Raw genomic sequence first — 21,199 nt, 5'->3', positions numbered from 1 at the left:
TACCAACAAGTATACGTGTGCATCAGAATCCAGGCAGCAGCTGACCTGTCATCATAAAAGGTTTCTGCAAAAGACTACTTGCCATCCGCTTGCCATGCTTGTGCGCAGTGCGACCGTTTTGTGTAGGAGCACTTCCTATACAGTTTACGGTAAAACCGTGTTGTGCTGGCAGTACTGCGGCTGAACAGCGGAGGAGGATTCATCAATTTATAGGAGGGATACCGTTACCGGACCATTAAATGCTTTTTGAGACCAAAGATATGGTTTTAGTTAGTTCGTATAAAGTCACTATTTCTATAGCAGCCGTGTTGTCGGACTTAAGCCTTGTATTTTTCTGCCGGGCTTCCGTTTGTCCTGTTATTACACAAAAGCCCACACACATACCTACACAATGTGGCACACAAGTGATTTTGAAGATGGATACGAATCTAATAAAACAGGTGAGTCGTTATAATGTTCTATGGTGAGACGGCCTAAGCTAAACTGTCTGCCTAATGCGAGCTCTACATCCATAGACTGTCGGCTACATCCAATGCTAGTATATTGAAGGCCAAGCTACAGCAGCTAGGGTAGAACCGCTACGATACTACTGTCCCAATGATGAAGATATATTCCATCACCAATGGGGAAGAAGTGGTGGTTTATGAGCGGTTGTCTTTGCTCTGAAGTCTATAATTCTTAACACAGCCACTCTGTCCAGCTGCAAGCAAACTGTAGATAAGAGAGCAACAGAAAAACTGAGATTACTAAAGGTACGAATAATTGCTTAAACCTTAGCCAGGGCTGGGATGTCAATGCAATATATTGATATAACAATAACAATCTATTTACATTTCGTTAGTCATTATTCAAATAAACAATATTAACATGTGCCAAACCAAAGCAAATGTAGAATCTGAAAATCTTCAAATGTGTACATATATTTGTGTATTATATCATACAAACCTAGCGTAGCCTTAAACAAACGTTTCAATAACAAATGTCTGTCCAACGCATTGTTAGAACCTGAATAGATAGTGGTGAACCGTCATATTTGAGGAAGAAATTTGTTCAGAAAAAAATCTTCAATGATTGTGATGGGAGATCACATTTGGTGGAATAAAAATGTGTAATATCGACAGTAGAGCTTCAGGCTATGTGTTTAATAGTGAAAATACAAGCATTTCCACATGCACAATGTGAAGAGAACACAGTTATTTGTAGCCTAAAGATACCCACTTATCAGAGGATAAAATGCTTCAATTTGCCAGGGAGTGTAAATATTGGGTGGATGGGTGGCGCATCAGGGTAAGAGTAGAGGTGGATGAAGTGATGCTCCCATCATGCCTAGTGCCTACTGTACAAGCCTGTGTGGCAGTGTACAGTAGGATCTGGGGTTGCTTCAGTTGGTCAGGTCTAGGTTCTTCTAAGCAACCTTTTGTTCCAAAAAAAGCTTATCAACATGTGTTAGGGCGAATATGTGCCGTAATCAAAGCTAAAGATGGTCCAACAAGATATTTGAGTGTGTGACTTTTCTTTGGGCACTGCAGTGTAGTTACAGGAATTCACAAGTGTCTGCCCTGCTGACTACTGAGTCATACAACATGATTAATGCAATCAATCGCTGAATTAAAAAAAACTAGGGGACAGCCCTAGGGTGTGCCCCAACTACTGTGTGTGTGACTGGAATAATGATTTGGGGCATATACAGTCATATGAAAAAGTTTGGGAACCCCTCTCAGCCGGCATTATAATTGACTCTGCTTTCACACAAAAAAGATAAAAGTGGTATGTCTTTCATTTACCAGGAACAGCTAAGTACTGGGATGTTTTCCAAACAAAGATTTTTTGAAAAGCAGTATTTAGTTTTATGAAATTAAATAAAATGTGAAAAACTGGCTGTGCAAAAATATGGGAACCCTTGTGGTCTTGCTGATTTTAATGCATGTAACAGCATGTAAAACTGAGGTTTTTAAACACAAAATTGGTTGGATTATGTTGTTAAGCCTTGAACCTCATATTAAGGTCTGTTTAATCATGATAAAAGGTATTTTATGTGCCTAAATGCAAGTAACACTTCTCTTTGAGCCTCTGCAGAAGTGAGACAGAATGCGATCATCAAAACAGCTCCCAAAAGATCTTAAAAACAAAGATTATTCATCGTCATGGTTTAGCGGAAGGCTACAAGAAGCTTTCCCAAAGGTTTCAATTGTCAATTTCTACTGTAAGGAACGTTGTCAGGGAATGGAAGGACACAGGCACAGTTGCAGTTAAACCCAGGTCTAGCAGACCAAGAAAAGTACAAGAGCGGCATATGCGGCGGATTGTGAGAATGGTTGCACACAACCCAAAGATCACCTCCAAAGACCTGCAAGAACATCTGGCTGCAGATTGTGTATCTGTACATGGTTCTACAATTCAGTGCAATTTGCACCAAAACATCTGTATGGCCGGGTGATGAGAAGGAAGCCCTTTCTGCGCCCACGCCACGGATACAGTTGCATGGAGTATGCAAAAGCTCATTTAGACAAGCCAGCTTCATATTGGAAGAAAATGCTTTGGACTGATGAGACAAAAATTAAGTTATTTGGTCTTTATAAAAAGCAGATGTTTTGGTGCAAATTGCGCTGAATTGTTGAACGATGTACAGATACACAATCTGCAGCCAGATGTTCTTGCAGGTCTTTGGAGGTGATCTGTGGGTTGTGTGCAACCATTCTCACAATCCTCCACCTATGCCGCTCCTGTTTTTTTCTTGGTCTGCTATGCCTGGGTTTAACTGCCACTATGCCTGTGTCCTTCCATTTCCTGACAACGTTCCCTACAGTCGAAATTGACAATTGAAACCTTTGGGAAAGCTTCTTGTAGCCTTCCCCTAAAACCATGACAATGAACAATCTTTGTTTTTCAGATCTTTTGGGAGCTGTTTTGATGATCCCATTCTGTCTCACTTCAGCAGAGAGTCAAAGAGAAGTGCAACTTGCATTTAGGCACATAAAATACATTTTCTCATGATTAAACAGACATTTCTATGAGGTTCAAGGCTTAACAACATAATCCAACCAACTTTGTGTTTAAAGTCATCAGTTTTACATGCTGTTACAGGCATTAAAATCAACAAAACCACAAGGGTTCCTATATTTTTGCACAGCCAGTTTTTCACATTTTATTTAATTTCATACAACCAAATACTGCTTTTCAAAAAATCTTTGTTTGGAAAACATCCCAGTACTTAGCTGTTCCTAGTAAATTAAAGACATACCACTTTTATATATTTTTTGTGAAAGCAGAGTCAATTATAATGCCGGCTGAGAGGGGTTCCCAAACTTTTTCATATGACTGTATATGGGGAAATGTTCCGGAGAAGCTCAAGGCAGTGTGTGGAGCAGACTGCTGTGCTCGCTAGGGTGAGAGGAAGAGTGTCCCGAAAATCTACATGGTGTTTTGTGATGTGATTCGTGTCAGGTTGCTCTATAGCAGTTTTTAACAAGAAATTAAGACCAGAAAAGTAGTATAATAGGAGATCTTTAAATAACTGGTGTAACATACAGTATATAACCTTGACCTTGTGTTGTTTTAGGATGCATGAGCGAGGGCTCTCCACCAGACTGGAGCCCGGTCCCTCAGTCCCCCTGTGGCCCGGGGAACAGTATCTGTGGCGGGCGCAGACTGAGCACAGTGTCAGACAGTGGAGACACTGGCATTGGGACCTATTGCTCTGACAGCGTGGAAGGTAGGAGTGTGTTTCACCCTGCATGGTCTCTTTCAAAGAAGGGTTCAACCGGCAGATGTTGAGCACTTGGACTGTCTGCAGTCTTACACTAATGTTCTCTTTGGCCTACAGATGACTCCAGTTCAAGCACCACACCTTTGTCTTTCCAACCGCTGTCCCGACATCCCTTGAGCCAAAATGTCCTCCGGAGCAGGTCCTGCCAGCTGCTCGCTGCAGCCATGTCCCCCCTGAACACAAGCAGCTGTGTGGACATGAAGAGCAGGCCTCAGCAGCCCATCAGGAGGTGCTCCTCTCTTACCAAGCTGTCCTCCTGTGGAGCTGATAGGAGCTCTGCCTCTAAGACATCCCATGTCCCCGGCTCTCTGGACAGACGTGTGCTATATGGCTACAGGAAGGAAGCCCTCGGTTCAAACGTGGACCTCTTTCTACCCTTAGCTTCTTCTCCCTTGCCCTGCCATAACTTGCTGCAGCCGCCCTCACCGAGTGCCGGCCCCGCAGGCTGCTATCAGTACAAGCACGGCAGTAGATCCACAGAGCTGTCCCTGTCCTCAGCTGGCTCCTCGCCACTCAAACACACGCGCCTGGAGATGAACTGTAGAGCTTTACCAGAAGCTAACGTGGCTTTGGGAGGGGGACAGCAGGTAAACAGCTCACCTCAACAAGCAGAGTCAGCCCAGGGCCACCACACTGACAGAGGGGCTTCACCCATTCACACTGCAGTGCGCACCCAGATGTGGCTGACGGAGCAGATGGAGTACAGGCCTAAAGGGACCGCACCAGATTCAGGCCTCGGTGGATACACTCTGTCCCCGTGGCAACAGGGTCATCAGCAGGACCCAGCAGGGCTCAACCAGGTCACATGTATTACAGTATTACAATAAACAAAAATGAAGTGTGAAGATGTGGAGATCTCGGCGGTTTTAAAACCCCCCCGCATATATTTTCCCCCAGCTCTGCATGTAGTCTACATAATCTTTGTTTGTGTGTGTGTGTGTGTGTGTGTGTGTGTGTGCGTGTGTGCGTGCGTGTGTGTGTGTGTGCGTGCGTGCGTGTGTGTGTGTGTGTGTGTGTGCAATCTATTACTGATCTAGATTGCTTGATGGTCACTCCAGTGTTTCCCCCAGCGCTTTAAGGCCAGGACACACCAGTCCGACTTGTTTCTACTTGTTCCGACTACGCAAAAAATGGGGTCGGCCGTTTCAGGAAGCTCCAGGCTTCCCGTCGCGGCCAGAGAACACACCAAACTGACTGCTGACTTTCCGTACGCTCTGTTGCTTGCGCGGGACGTAATGTCTCCATAACAGCAGGCGGCGCTAATCTGTATTGTGGCCCGAAAAAATACGAAAGCCGGAAATGATGGGACAACTCTCTAGAGCATAAACATAGATAGAAATACGTATTTATATTTATGGACCATAAGAGCACAATTTTTAGCAGAGAGTGTCGAGCATGGTGTCGAGCAGTCAACAAGGGTTGATGCATGTGAGTACTCTCAAAACGAAACGAACAAACACATTAAAACGATGGCTAGCTGTTGTTAGCTGTTTGTGCTACCCGCCTCACTTCCGGGCTTCACTGATTCGCTAGCCCTCCACCAATCAAATTGCTCCAAATGAAAGACGGTCGGCCAGCCTGTCGCCGCCGATTGAACATGTTCAATCGGCGGCGACAGGCTCAAAACAAGCCCGACGACCTCTACGTCGGCCGACGTTACGGCACACACCAAACAGATTCGTCTCCCGACCCCCTATCGACTCTACGACGGCGATTTTCGGGCTGGTGTGTCCTGGCCTTTATAGCTAAGGCGGCCGCCTTAGCAACGCCAGCCTCCCGCCTTGACTACCAACCGACCCCCCCCCCAAAAAAAAAAAAAAAAAAAAAAAATTAATTTAATTTTTTATTTTTATTTTTTGTGCTGCACAATTAAAGGCATCATAGGAGATTATCTGCAATATGCACTTTTTAATATGTTGTGAAAAGTGCTTTTTACACCCCAACAGCAATAAATGACTTATGGGCAATGAAAAAGAAACGAAAAACCCCCAAATTCTGTACCTTCTATAAACCTGTTAAAATGCTGACCAATCGGAGACGATGGACCCGTATCTAAAGAACCAATCACAATCCTGCGCGTTCTCTCCCCTCTGTGTGCGAGCCTGAGCGCGTTCACGGAGGGCAGAGAAAGCGTTCGTGCCATATCGTAGTAGGCTACCTGGCAGTGGACTAGACTCGTGACTTGAGCCTTTTGACTTGACAAGACTTGCTACTTTCCCCAAAACCCAAAGATTAAAAAGTAGGCTATATTTTTAAGTAGGCTACTGCTCTGTATCTTTCATCATGTAGCCTAGTGTAGCGGAGGAAACTGGTGGATGTCGCCTACCGGTACCGCGCTGATCTGCTTATCACTGGTTTCACTTCAGAGGTGTCGGCCAGAACACCACTTATGGCCAAAAACGTCAGACTATAAGCATGAGAAGAGGAGTATGGTTTTTCCGCTCTTTATTTTCCTTCTTTCACAGGCACAGCAGCATAGATCGCAGGAAAAGAGACACAGGCTTACATTCCGCTCGTGAGGAGACGTTAGAACAGCTGTTGCGACCTGCGAATCGCGGCCGTCAATAACATCCATAAACTGTAACTTATAACAGCGATCGGGACTGCATGTACTTACTCACACACGGGTGATTCACATAAACACGTTTCAACTGTGTCGACTACTGCGGCAACATGCGCGCTCACACACCTGACCGAGAGAGAAGAGAAAAGGAAACTTACTAGACAGACCCTCCGGCCGACTGACGTCACGGCCACTAACTGACAGCTATACTGTCATCCACACTGAACAAAACTCATCTCAACACTCTATAAGAAATAACAACACTGTAACCTATAAACTTTGGGGCCTTTTCTGCATGTAGCCTATGTGTGAGTGTTTGTGTGTGTGAGTTAAATGTTAACAATCACTGGTAAACAGTGCAATTGGGAAGTGCAGCCAGCAGCGCTCGTGCACGGCTGTGTGTCGAGGGGTGGGGGAGGGAGTCCCGAGGGGAGAGGGAGGAGTTAAACGGAACTCCGAGGACAAGCTAATTTCAAATCATGCTAGCTCTCTCAGATCGTACAGTATAGCTTTAATGTAATAGCAAGCGCGATGTGTGTGTTGTGCATGGTCATAACTGCGCGAAAGGCCGCGATTTGCGGTAAAAAGCATGTGTCCCCAAGCGTTTCTCTATCAGCTGCTCTGTGTCTGCGGCTTTGCGCGCGCGACCGTACCGCACCGCGTGCGACTACGGCATGCACGCGGGAGAGTTAAACGAGCAGAAGCAAACCGAGATTTAACTGGTGGCGATAATAAACGCAGTGCAGTTCTATGGGGATATTTAGCTGAACAGAAAGAAGTGCTCTGCAAAGCTAGAATAGTTTAAGACTCCACATCACTGTGGCAACACAACCTTTCTATCAGCTAGGACAGCGCAGAGAAAAGTTTGATGAATGCATGAGAGTCAGAGCCGGCCCGAGGCATAAGCGAACTAAGCGGTCGCTTAGGGCCCCCGACCGCCAGGGGGGCCCCCTCAAAAAAAAAAAAAAAAAAATTTTTTTTTTTTTTTTTTTGTTTCTGTGTTTGATATTGACATCATATTATGCAAATGTGAGTTAAAGCGGCTACGAGTAACATTTAAATATCTTTTAAACAGCCTCATGTTTCCTCTGATAATCATAAATTACCTTTAACAGCAAACGGGACCATCAGTGCAAAGAAAGACGTTTTTATATAGTTTTTATTACTGCTTTTGGTCTGGTCGCACACCCAGTCTGATTTTCGGTTCGCTCGTGCAGGCTCTATGGTCACATATCCGTATTGGTTGCAGATTTCAGTGTGGCGCTGCAGCGTGATTTGAGAAGCCTATCCCTCCAGGTGAGGGAAGGGGAGCGGGAGCCTTGTTTGAGACAGTTATTTGTCGTCACAATGACTGGTAACGAGGCTGAACCATCAAAGAAAAAAAGAGAATGCAATGAAGAAAAGCGAAAAGAGAGAGTGACTACGGGCGGGACGAGGACGTTGCCAAGCAACGTGTATACAATTTCACGAGAGCGAAACTAGACTGTGTTTACTCCTAAATGAATGAGCGGTTGGTACTAACACAACGTTTGCTTTGCTTCACCATCATCAGATAACCATTATCTGAAATAGTCATTATTTACATCAACAACACAAACACATTACCTCATCGTGATCCATACAAACTGCCGTCTCTCTTTCATTCGCTTTCTGTGAGGACACAGCTCCGTGAGAGAGGGTAGTTAGGTGACGCTGCTGCATCAACTCATTGCAATCAGGTGTGTACTGACTGGCATTAGTTGATGCAGTGTCAAAACCACTCTCACGGAGCCGAAAAGAGTCCTCACACTTTCAACACACGTACATGCACTATATTGCGCCCTTCTCAGTTCACACTCGCGCGCCTGGCACGAGCATTTGCGACAGCGGGCGTCGTAAAAATACTACCGCTTTTGTCCAAAGGGGACGCCAACGTGCCATCTTACTCGTAGTGCCTTTAAAGGCCTACTTCACCGGTTTGAATATGAAGGTGTATTGAATTCTGAGATCCCATGTAGTATAAATGTGCAAAAAAAAATGAAATTGGTTCATCCTAGCCTGAGAAAAGGCAGAAAGAGTGTTTTTTTAACCCTATATTAATCTTACTGTGACATCACAGTAAGATAAATATAGGGTTAAAAAAAAAACCTTACTTTGTAAATATTACTGTGATTTCTCCTACTGTGACATCACAGTAATATTTACAAAGTAATTTTTTTTTTTAACCCTATATTTATCTTACTGTGATGTCACAGTAAGATTAATATAGGGTTAAAAAAAACACTCTTTCTGCCTTTTCTCAGGCTAGGATGAACCGATTTTTTTTTTTTTTGCACATTTATACTACATAGGATCTCAGAATTCAATACACCTTCATATTCAAACCGGTGAAGTAGGCCTTTAACATACAAAAAAAAGAATACAATTTTTTGGTCTAGATAATTAATAGCCTAAAAATGTAATCAGTTCATCTGGGAGGTAATCCGAATCGGATCATGTCACGTTCACATCCATGCACAGTGTGTATTGAGTTTATTTAAAAACAATTGGAAATGGGGCTGCCCTCAGTTGCCCATGCACTGTGTATAGTCTATAGCCTATTTCAGCCTCGTCTGTGGAAAAAAAGATACAGTAGCTGGACAACAGAGTTCTTCTGCTTCGTTCCTCTCACTGAATTTAAATGCATTCATTATATTACAGAGCAATATGTCCCGTAAAAGAAAAAGAGCTTCAAGCCCAACCCAGAGGACCCTCCATAATATTTGATTTTATATTAATATTTGTATGGAAAATCCATGTGTCCTTCAATAGCTTCTAATTCATCTGACCAGTGTATCCAAATTATTTGTTCACACAAAATTTCTCAGATTCAGCCTCTTAATTTTTCTCTCAAAGTGCACCAGATTCATGCATTTCACTTTAAAAAGGTTAAAAAAAATCTCCCGGGGGGGCATACCCCCGGACCCCCCTAGGAAGGTCGGAATCTCGGCTGTCTAACATTTTCACACAGCTGCACAGTGGAGGCACTAGCGGAAAACACTGGGTGTGTGAATAATATTTAGCAAAGATCTATAGTTTCAGCAGCGCTAACATTGGACTGAAGGCTTGGGCCGGCTCTGAATGTATGGTCCATTATTTGTATTTAGTGTGTCTGTATAGTATTGCACCAAAACAGTAGAAGTTTTCTTTAATTGTGCTTTGTACTGTCTGCACGTTTACACATAATTTGTACCTGCACATAGCAAACAAAATTGCACAACTGTAAGGTCAGTGTCTGTTTTATTTCTTTACGGCGCATTGGCATCTTTGAGCAAAATACCCCTAAAATTTTCGCCGCGGCGCGTTGCGCCGCGCCTCCCCTGACACGGGGCAGTGACCACCTTGACTAAGACATTTTCTGGGGGAAACACTGCACTCCATTGCACTTGGGAACTCTCTGTGTTGAATGAGCTTGTGTGTGTTTCCAGATGTTGATGCGGAGCTCCCTCCCTGTCCACACACTGGTGAAGGTTAAAGAGGGGCTATTGAGACAGAGAGAAATGGAGATAGAGAGGTAGGCCTACTACAGACACACACACTTATACAAACACTCTCTCCAACACTACTACTTTGTCTAATATCTCTTTTCAGACCACCTGCCTCTTTTTAATCATTCTTTCACCTTGTGTGCACTATAATTGTGTGGATCTGTGTGTTTTTATGTACAGTATTCCCAACACAATTGTCCACTGGTTTTAATACCTTGTTCTGGTGTCTTTAGCAGGCTGCCTCAGCTTTTCACCTGTTCATGTGGGTTTCTTATATAGCTAGCTGCTGTGTTCTACCCTCCATACGCCCAGGGAAAACATTTAGCATTTGCACACTATCTCTGTGTTTCCAAATCGAAATCGCATACTCTTTCTTTTTTTCTAGTCCACATACTACTGCTGATTATTAAAAGAATCTGGTTAGCATGCAATACTGGGCACACGGGACATTTTATGGGACAAAGTATAGGGATTGGAACGAAGGGTATATTTACAGATGGCAATGTTTGTAAGCAGGGAAGGTGTTGGCTGTGTTCGGAAAGCCAATACTAATGTCCTCCCTCCTACATGCTCAACATCTATATACTACATACTGTCTACTTAAAGATCGATTGTGTATGTGAGGTGCGTTGAAACATTGGCCGTGTCTGAACTGCCATACTAACGTCCTACTCATACTCATTTTGACTTCAATTTGAGTATGTGACGGTTGGGTATGCGAGTTTGGGTATGTGAGAAATTCCCGGATGAGTACTAACTTCCGGGAAGATTTTGGGTATGAATCGATCGTATACTTTTCCTACTCAACCGCCCCACAATGCACTGGGTCAATTCTACCCGCCCAGGAAAATGAAATATTTTCGAGCAAGTTGCTAGGCAACAACATTGTTTGGGGTTCCGCGATCTGACAACTGTACGTGCAGTCATTCATACACTCTTACAATAGATAAGAGATGAAGATAAATACCTAACAACATTAGAGTCACTAAGTGAAATGAGTGTTTTGAGTCTGATAGTGGAGAGAGATCAGAACAGATCGCTGTCCCACACACCGCGGCTCGTCCAGCTCAACTCACAGACAGCTGAGTGCTGATGAGCCGGACAGAGAGCGTCGGAGGGATCCTCCGCCTCAAAACATCATTATTATAAAACAAGAGGTCTAAAACACAGATGATGAACACAGGACTGTAAAAATCTACTTCAATATCTAACCTGTAGAGGGCGGTTATAAGCTTAACAGTGTCTAAACTGCCTGAATCTTATAAGAAGAAGAAGAAATTCTTCATTGCTTGAGTATACTTCAACTGAGAACGTTTTAGACGCAGCTCGCATACACAATCGATCTTTGAGTAGAGAGTATGCAGTATATAGATGGTGAGTATGTAGGATGTAGGACGCTAGTATGGCAGTTCAGACACGGCCATTCACACTGAAGTATACTCAAGCAATAAAGAATTTATTCTTCTTCTTATAAGAGTCCGTCCGTTTAGACGCTGTTTAGCGTAGTACTGCCCTCCACAGGTTAAGATATAGAACTAGATTTTTACATATAGTCTTGTGTTGTGCAGGAAATGCAGAATTGTAATTAAAGAATAAAAAAAAACGTCCCTGTCGTTTGAAAAGACACAATGCATTGTGGGGTGGTTGAGTAGGAAAAGTATCCATTCGATCCATACCCAAAATCTTCCCGGAAGTTAGTACTCATCTGGGTAATTCTCGCATACCCAAACCATCACATACTCAAATTGAAGTCAAAATGAGTATGAGTAGGACGTTAGTATGACTTTCCGAACACAGCTGTTGTGTTTTTGTGTTTCAGACAAAAGCAGCAGATCTTGCAGCTCCATGCCCGGATCAGAGAGAATGAGCTGAGGGCACAGCTGGTGCTGCAGAGCCAGAGAGGAGTAGTCCACACTCTCAACAATAAGGTAACACAACCAGTGACCTCATTCAATCATGTGATATTCACTGATCTAATGGTTCATATCATAGTAACCCCCCATGCCCATGATGTGGTTGACCAATAGGAAACCGCGATGAGAAAGCCATTCAAACAGCCAGCAGAACACAGGCCCTGCTGGGATGAAGAACTTAGTAGAAAGCTAGCAGTGGCCGAACTGGAAGTCCTCTATTTGAACGAGTTCTACAAGCAAGTCACACAAACATATATGGAGGATATCAGAAAACTGGAGGAAAAGGTATGGTAATTTGATCAAGACAGGATTTAAGATTAAACAACAATTGTTTACGAGACAAGTCCTGTTTGAGTGTAGGAATAGAAATGTGATGGGTTAAAGAGGAAAGAGCATCTTCCGAAGTATTGTTAACTTTTATGTTTAAATTAGTTTAGCTTTTGAGGTCAGATAGGCCAAAAGTTATTGTTAAAATAGGTGCCTTTTTGAAAGATGTCCTACCATTGTTTAAGTAATATTTTTATTTTGTCCATTCCGTACACCATTGTTTTTTTTTATTATTATTTGTATGTTTGTGCTCCATAACAATTTTATGCTCACAAGCCTCAAATAAATAAAATTAAATTAAACAATCGTGGGGCATAAATATTTTTACCATAGGCAAATGATTGACTTTGTTTCATTTGCTGCTTTTAAAATTTTATTTAATTTTAAACTCACGTGAACATATCATGTGCGTTACTTTTTTTTATTTTTATATATGATTTTATGATATTTTGACATTTTTAATGACCTTCATCAGTATATTATGGAATGAGTTATTTGAGGTGTTTGTTTCCCCAACACCAGATAAAGACAAGGGATCGCTACATCAGCAGTCTGAAGAGGAAGTGTCACAGAGAGAGTGAACAGAACCAAGAGAAACAGCTACGCATAGAGACACTGGAGAAATACCTTTCCGACCTGCCAACACTGGACGAGGCACAGGACACATCCCAGCAGGTACACACACACACACACACACACACACACACACACACACACACACACACACACACACACACACACAGACACACACACAGACACACACACATTGGACTGTATAAAGTAAAGGGGTTCGAATAGGGTTTTCTGTTATTGGAAGAAGAAGATACATGTCTCTCAGTTTGAGGCTGAACTGCCTCTAGATACGAATGACAGCTTGTATTCAAAGAGTTATGGTCATTATGTTGGCCTTTTATCACTTAATGTAAATTAAGACAATATTTTACTAAGACATTAGGCACCATGTCCTTTGGGATTTTATAGCATGACTGCCCTAGTGATTATGTTCCATCTCTTACTATTGTTGTAGCAGCAGTCAACCATGCCTGGAGTGGACATACCCTGCGTTCTAAATCACATACTCTTTCTTTTTCCTATTCTACATACTACAGCTGGCCATAAAAATAATCCAGATTGCATGCAGTACTGTAGGCATACAATTGGGACATACTTTTACTTATTAATTTCATCACAACATTGCGCCTTGGTCTTGCCTTTTTTAAGCATACTGAATCTGACCACAAGAATCGGGACTAAATCCCAAATGTTTTTTTTCTACCATACTAAATAGAACGTATGGGTATTGGAACGCAGGGTTAGTTAAAGGCCTACTTCACCGGTTTGAATATGAAGGTGTATTGAATTCTGAGATCCTATGTAGTATAAATGTGCGAAAAAAATTGAAATCGGTTCATCCTAGCCTGAGAAAAGGCAGAAAGAGTGTTTTTTTTAACCCTATATTTCTCTTTCTCGTGACATCACAGAAAGAGAAATATAGGGTTAAAAAAAACGTACTTTGTAAATATTACTGTGATGTCACAGTAAAAGACATCACAGTAATATTTACAAAGTAAGTTTTTTTTAACCCTATATTTCTCTTTCTGTGATGTCACGAGAAAGAGAAATATAGGGTTAAAAAAAACACTCTTTCTGCCTTTTCTCAGGCTAGGATGAACCGATTTAAATTTTTTTCGCACATTTATACTACATAGGATCTCAGAATTCAATACACCTTCATATTCAAATCGGTGAAGTAGGCCTTTAAGTATCAAGTGTGATCTAAACATTTCTCAGTTGTAGTGACTGAGCACACTGTGTGTGTGTGTGTGTGTGTGTGTGTGTGTGTGTGTGTGTGTGTGTGTGTGTGTGTGTGTGTGTGTGTGTGTGTGTGTGTGTGTGTGGGTCCAGCAGGAGGAGGGCCAGCAGAAAGCCCAGGATCTGGAGAACACTATGTGTGGACTACAGAGCAGCCTGGAGGAAGGATGTGCTTTAATGGAGGAGAAAGACTTTAAGATAGAGATGCAGGCCCAGAGAGAGAAGGAGCTGATTGCATCTGTACACAGGTACTGTCTGAACCCACTAACACCTGCCATATCATACTGCTGCCGTTAGTCGGTTTCAAGGTGAATTTTAGATGGAAATAAAGCAACATCTCCACATTGTGTCATTCACACTAATTGCGATTGCTGGAGTGTAATGTTTTTCTATTGTTAGTAACACACACATAATATAATATAACACACACAAACCAGTGTGCGCTTTAGCTGTATTATGATAGCTGGGACTCTTGACTGATCACAAAATACCCAGGAATTTCGATTACTGTTATTTATGTGTGCTTCATCTCCTTTTTTGAATTTGTTCCATAGATTATGCAAACATTCCTTTGCATTCAAATAGTTAATTGCTATGTTCATGGAGCGCTTTTATCCAAATCACTTCACAAGGTTTTTTTTTCCTGCTAGTTCTGACCTATTCAGGCACAGACTCACACACCTATGGCAGCAAGCTACCACGCAGGGTGCTAGCCACCCATCAGGAGTAAATTGGCGTTTTACTTTTACTGTATTAATTCATTGCTGTTATCTTCTTTGATGCATGCTATTTTCCCTGGTTAAGCCTGCAGAAGAAGGTGCAGCATTGCCTGGCTGATGGGGTGAGGTTGCCAATGCAGGACTTGAGGCGACTGGAGGTGGAAAACACTGAACTCCTGAAGCAGAAAGACAACAGCAGCATGGTAGCAGCCTTACACACACACACACACACACACACACACACACACACACACACACACACACACACACACACACACACACTCATACCAAATAAAGTCAAAAAAGTAATTTACATTTTTATATTTTCCCTACCAGATGATGGATCATCAAAAAAAACAGATTGACAGACTTACATCGCAACTAACGGTACGTGAATAAAAAAAGATCCCTGCACGCATCTCAACCTTGGGGCCAAAACGTTCCAAAAAATGCATTGTTCTTATGTACAAGACAGCAAACCTTATTATCACATATGATGCAAAAGCATTTCACCACATAATTGGTCTATAATGTGACTGGGCAGGGTTAGGGTTAGGGTTTTTATATATTATATCATTTATATATAACCTGTATGTATCCAGGAGAAGTCTCATTGAGATTAAAACAACTATTTTACAAGAGAGTCCTGGCCAAGACAGGCAGCAGCACAGTTCCACAGGCACAGACAATAATTTAAAAACAACAGAGAACATATAAATAGAGGCACAGTCAGAACATCAGCTAACAGAGCATGTACAGACAGAGCCCACTTCAACATCATTAAGAACGGATTTAAATTAGAGCTATCAAAAAGTAACGCGTTAACGCAGGGTGATTAATTTCTGGAATTAATGCATTATTTTTTTTTATATAGCCTATATTTGCTCTTAGACATAGCAAAGAGACAGCCAAATTAAATTGTGGTGTGGTAGGCTTATGTTTGATTATAATTTATTTTCAGTATTAACACCTTAATTTGGATTTTCAATTAATAATAAAACTAATTTTAAAGGTATATATCTACCTTCTATCATTTATCTATTTGGATGCTCCTGAAATGTCCTTGTTAGTGGAGAAAATCCCATAATTACCGACCTCATACAGAAGCTACATATTGTTCCTCTGAAAGAATGAATCAGGCTAACCTATCACATCCTCTGCTTGTTTTAGGCCACCAGTTCGAGGCTGCAAAAGAAAAGAGGCCTTTCTCATCAACAACTGTATCGCCTGCTAGAAAAAGAGGAAAGCCCGGCCACCCCACTACGAGCTTTCCCACAGGTATCAGTGTTGGAACTCTTAACTTACTTTCTCTCTGTCTCTCTACAGCAGAACACATTATGAACTGTGGACTGATGTGTTTACTGATCGGCAATATTAGTGACTATGGTTAGGTGGTTTACATTTTTGTCTTTTATAAATTTTTGCGCAATTCGAACTGAAATTGAATGGTAGCCCAACTAATTTTTTCTTCTCCAGTGAGATTTACTGATGACCAGGTCCTTTACAAGGAATAGGCATACTCTGGCAAAAGAGGTCTTCTTTGTGTATGTTAACTCTGACACAGCATCAAGTTTTTAGTATTAAAAATGTATAATGTTGTCCCTCACCACCTCTTCAGACTACCTTTGTAGGCCTTAACCTTAAGCTGCAACTTGTCAACCAGATCCTGCAGCCTGGTAATGTTTTTCTTGTCCTCTTCAGTCTGTTATACAAATAAAATGAGCATGGTTAAATGTTTTCAATAAAACATTTTGTAGATTTGTTCATTTTAAATCTTAACGTGGTTGTACCTGGTAGGTAAGCTCCTTCACCCTCTCATATTTGCGGACACCCTTAATAGCATCTCCTCCACGTCTCTGCTCAGCCTCAACCTCTGCCTCTAGCTCATGCACCTATAGAACAAAGTTAGACATAAAGTATCAATTATTTTTCAAGGTCTTGCTTCAGCTGTACAATTCTTAACATTTCTTACCCTGGCCTCCAGTTTCTGGAGCTGCTTCTTGCCACCCTTCATGGCCAGGTTCTCAGCCTCATCCAGACGGTGCTGCAGGTCCTTAACAGCGACCTCCAGGTTCTTCTTCATCCTTTCCAAGTGAGAGCTAGTATCTTGCTCCTTCTTCAGCTCCTCAGCCATCATAGCAGCCTAGAGGAAATCATGTAAATTAGAAATTTCTAGGAAAAGCACCTCTCTTTCTTAAAAAAACGAAACTTAAGAACACTTGAAATGTAAACCTACATCAGTGATGGCCTTCTTGGCCTTCTCCTCTGCATGCCTTGCTTCCTGAACAGTGTCATCCACTTCACTCTGGACCTGGACCAGGTCAGACTCAAGCTTTTTCTTGGTGTTAATAAGACTTGTGTTCTAAAAGATAAGAAATAGGTTAAGTCATCACTTGCCTTCAATATTTAGTTTTGTAAATTAGTGGAGAAATGTTGAAAAAGCGTTCACCTGGGAGTGCAGAAGTCCAACACGCTCACTGGCGTCCACCAGCTCCTGCTCAGCGATTTTGAGGCTTCTCTCTGTCTGTTCCAGAGCAGCTCTAAGTTCCTCTATTTCAGCTACCATAAACCCATTTCTACGATCCACCATAGCAGCTTCTATGACATTCTCCTGTGCTCTGACAGCATCATCAAAATGAATGCCATCATTTGTGTAACTGTGTAACAATTTAGGAATGTCCAGGCTGTGCCTGGACATTCCTAAACTGCTTCTGGGACTCAGGAGCCTGGCGATTGGCGTGGCTAAACTGAATCTCCATCTCATTCAGGTCTCCCTCCATCTTCTTTTTGATCCTCAGGGCATCGTTCCTGCTTCTGACCTCAGAATCCAGTGTGCTCTGCATTGAGTCAATCACCCTCTGGCTATTCCTCTTCATCTGCTCCAACTCCTCATCTTTTTCTGCCAACTACCTGTCTACCTCACCCTTAATCTCGGTCTCTGCTTGCTTTTTGGACTTCTCCATCTTATGGATACTATTTCCAGTCTCACCAATCTGTTCAGTCAGATCTGAGATCTCCTCTGTAGAAAGATGCATATGTTCTATGTTGATATGCATTTATATGTGAAATATGGATGCTTCATTCTAACACAAAAATGTGTCACAAAAACTCACGCTTGTTTTCACGCTTCACGAGAAAGTCCATTCAAATTTCCAAATATTCTAAATTTTTCATACATTGCATTATTCAACCATTCTGTTCATTCAGATATATTCATCCTTCGTTCTTCATCAACATTCAGCAGTGAAGCTTATTCAGCATCAGCTTCAGCTCAGCGGCGCAGCATTCACACCGCAATTTATTCAGGAATTGCATTTCTAGTTTGAGTTACTGTTGCCTTTCTATCATTTCGAACTAGTCTGCCCATTCTCCTCTGACCTCTGACATCAACAAGGCATTTTCGTCCACACAACTGCCGCTCACTGGAAATATATTTTTTTTCGGACCATTCTCTGTAAACCCTAGAGATGGTTGTGCGTGAAAATCCCAGTAGGTATCAGTTGCCCGTCTGGCACCATCAACCATGCCACGTTCAAAGTCACTTCAACCCCGTCTTCCCAATTCTGTTGCTCGGTTTGAACTTCAGCAAGTTGTCTTCACCATGTCTACATGCCTAAATGCATTGAGTTTTTGCCATGTGAAATTTTTGCCCATTCTTCTTTGCAAAATAGCTCAAGCTCAGTCAGATTGGATGGAGAGCGTCTGTTAATATCCCATTTTCAAGTCTTTCCAGAGATTCTTAATTGGATCTAGGGCTTTCTCTGGACTTTGACTGGACCATTCTAACACATGAATATGCCTTGATCTAAACCACTCCATTGTAGCTCTGGCTGTATGTTTAGGGTAGTTGTCCTGGTGGAACGTGAACCTCCGCCCCAGTCTCAAGTCTTTTGCAGACTCTAACAGACTGACTGTGCAGTTTTTCAAATAGACCTCAGGATTTGGGAGGCTGTTTTGAAACAATGCCCAGGTTCTAAGGCGGCCTTAATGGGATAATGGATACTAAAACCTGTGCCTTTGTTTCCCTTTGATACCTAGTGTGAGGTGGATGGCAGTATGTCGGTGGGGCGCCTGCTCAGAGAGATGTCAATGTGTGTGCTGGATCTCAGGGCCCTGTGCAGCAGTGTGGGGAAGGAGGAGCCCAACCTGGCTCTACTGCTGGCTATGAAATGTATGTATGTGCACAACACAAACACACACACAGTCTGTATGCAAGGCTTACAGCATAGGGAAATCGTATTGTTGAAGTTAACAGCATTAGGAGTGATATCATTTATTTGATGGGATTTGCCATCCATTTGAGTATTTTTCAGAATTTCTTTTTGCTTTCCAATACATACACATAGATAGTATATAAAATGGATGTAGCATCCGTCCTGACCTCAGTTATTCCAACTGCATCCAATCGTCATGGCCTATGCGTGTCGCCATCTTGTCAGATTTTTACTCCACCTCATTTACTGAAAAAGGGCATCGATGTGACGTTGGGGGCAGGGAGATACGCCCATCTAGATGATGTATACCTCTGAGGCGTAGTGAGGGCCAGCGGGCTAGCTGTCACTCAAGAGGACGCGCCCCTAATTATTCGTAAATTGTAACCTCCAATAGAATAAAAACCTGTCTGGTACAAAAAAAAATCACCCCCCTCAGTGTTGTCATTGAGATATGATCTAAAAAAAATGTTGTTAGCTTGATTCACCATTGCTGAGTTGAAAGCTGGTCTCACGGTGTGTTCTCCTGCTTGTGTGTCTCTGTTCAGCGCTGAGCGTGTCGGCAGAAGAGAGTGACTGCAGACCGCCGGTGGAACAGGAAGTGATGTCACAGCTGCTGGAGGTCAGCCAGCTCCGGACAGACATTGACGAGCTGAGGAGAAGCATCTCGGACTGCTATGCTCAATACATGGGGGACAGCTGTGTCTCCCAGTGACAAACACCCACAGCTCTCTGGGTGTTTGGAAGTGTTCTACCTATGACAATATGCTATAACTAACCATATACAGCAATACATCACCTGCCACAGGAATTACGAGTGTGAAGTCCTTCGCCAGTAGTTTGGATCACCTTGATGGTATGCAGAACCAGTGCTTTACATTGGTTGTTGTACCAAATGGGAACTTGACCAGAGTTAACCCCGCATGAACCACAGACCACGGCTTTGTGTATCACCCCAGTTCATAACAGCTTTAGCAATACACATAATGTACCATCTGGCCTAGATAATGCCATTGCATCCAAAATGTTTTCATTTGCCAGAATCTAACATTTTAAATTGTCTGGAGAGAAATGAAGCATTAGGTCACTGTCATTCTGAGAGAGCAGATATTCTTGCTGACTGAACAGCTCAAAGCTCCACTAACAATGTTTTTATATTGACAAGGGATCAAATGTGTGTGCTTCTGTCAGTGGAGAGAATAAGCTTCTATTGTGGAGTTCCCCAGCTCTAGCCATACTGTATGTGTCACATATGTTTGCCACTGCATTTGGACATAACAAATATATAAGGTGAAATGTCAATGCTTTATTAGCGTGTTGCTCTTGGGACAATCAATACAATTGTTATGGCGCTAGTCCGAGATGAATCCAGAAGCATGACATTAAGAATAGATAAGTGCAGACAGTTCTAGGCTTCACTCAGATTCAGGTAAAGCACGGATCAAACAGCAGGACAATTGATAGGAAAACTGACTTGGAGCTGGAGCTTTGACAACTTCAGGCTTACACTGCTGTGAGCCAAAAAAAAGAGATAGATTATAACTGTTAAAAATGAATTCAAATACCTTAATAATCTATATCAACCGTGTGGTTGTGCTTTTAACCACCTGTTTGAAGTCATTGGTCATTATCAACGAGCACAGTACAGGCTTTGCTGTTTGCGTTTCCACTCCCTGGCCCCCATCTGGATTCTGTTCATCATTGGAAGCCCGTTATGTTTTATTATTAGTCAAGTTTAAAAGCTTGTAGTTTTATATTTACCCTATGGATCTTGCAGAAAAATAAACTGAACAGGAAAACTAAAATTGCACATGCACTTTTTGGTGGATCAGCCAAACGAGGTTGATTTGTTAAACAGACAAACAATTTTTTAGTCTGCATGATTTACGAGGGCCTATTTCAGGATGCAGGTTTTGAGGGAACTCAGAGTATGTTGACTCAGAGATGAAACTCAGCTTTTTTTCCGTTTGAGGAAGTAGGTTCAGCACAACTCGGAGTCTGTTACTGCGGCAACCGGAGTGTGCCTATGTTCCCACAGCCCTATGTTCCCACATCTCTAAGATTGTTTTCAAAATTAGACCTTATGTTTTCACAGGTGAGTGTCTATCTTCCCACAGCCCGATGGTCCCACATTTCAAGTAATTTAACTATATAATTGAGAAAAGGTATGTCTGTGTGTTGGTTTCACTCCTATTCTAACCTCTCTCTGTCCCCTCACCCTTACCCTTAGCACCAAGCTGTGATGCCTCAACCTTATCGCCATTTTCAGGACCATAGTGCTGTGGGACCATCGAGCTGTGGGAACATAGGGCCTAGTTTTGAGCGAAGGAAAATCTTAGAAATGTGGCATCATAGGGCCTGATTTTCAAAATGTTTGGTGAG

The 21,199-nt window shown here is 42.4% G+C and overlaps 1 protein-coding gene across 1 annotated transcript; it reads left to right on the top strand.

Moving 5' to 3' along the window:
* Window positions 1-391: 391 nt before the first annotated feature.
* Window positions 392-19,532, top strand: cep85l (centrosomal protein 85L; the record flags this gene model as incomplete). The annotated part of the gene is made up of 13 exons (XM_080048216.1): window positions 392-440; window positions 3,560-3,712; window positions 3,824-4,566; window positions 9,776-9,861; window positions 11,655-11,763; window positions 11,863-12,033; window positions 12,598-12,750; window positions 13,981-14,135; window positions 14,692-14,809; window positions 14,943-14,993; window positions 15,777-15,884; window positions 18,645-18,777; window positions 19,366-19,532. The coding sequence occupies 13 exons, from the start codon at window positions 392-394 to the stop codon at window positions 19,530-19,532; spliced, it is 2,196 nt and encodes a 731-aa protein (XP_079904342.1).
* Window positions 19,533-21,199: the final 1,667 nt, after the last annotated feature.

The sequence above is a fragment of the Ammodytes marinus genome (genome assembly GCF_949987685.1).
Source record: "Ammodytes marinus genome assembly, chromosome: 19".
Classification (NCBI taxonomy): Eukaryota; Metazoa; Chordata; class Actinopteri; order Uranoscopiformes; family Ammodytidae; genus Ammodytes; species Ammodytes marinus.
This window is presented reverse-complemented; position numbering and strand designations above follow the sequence as displayed.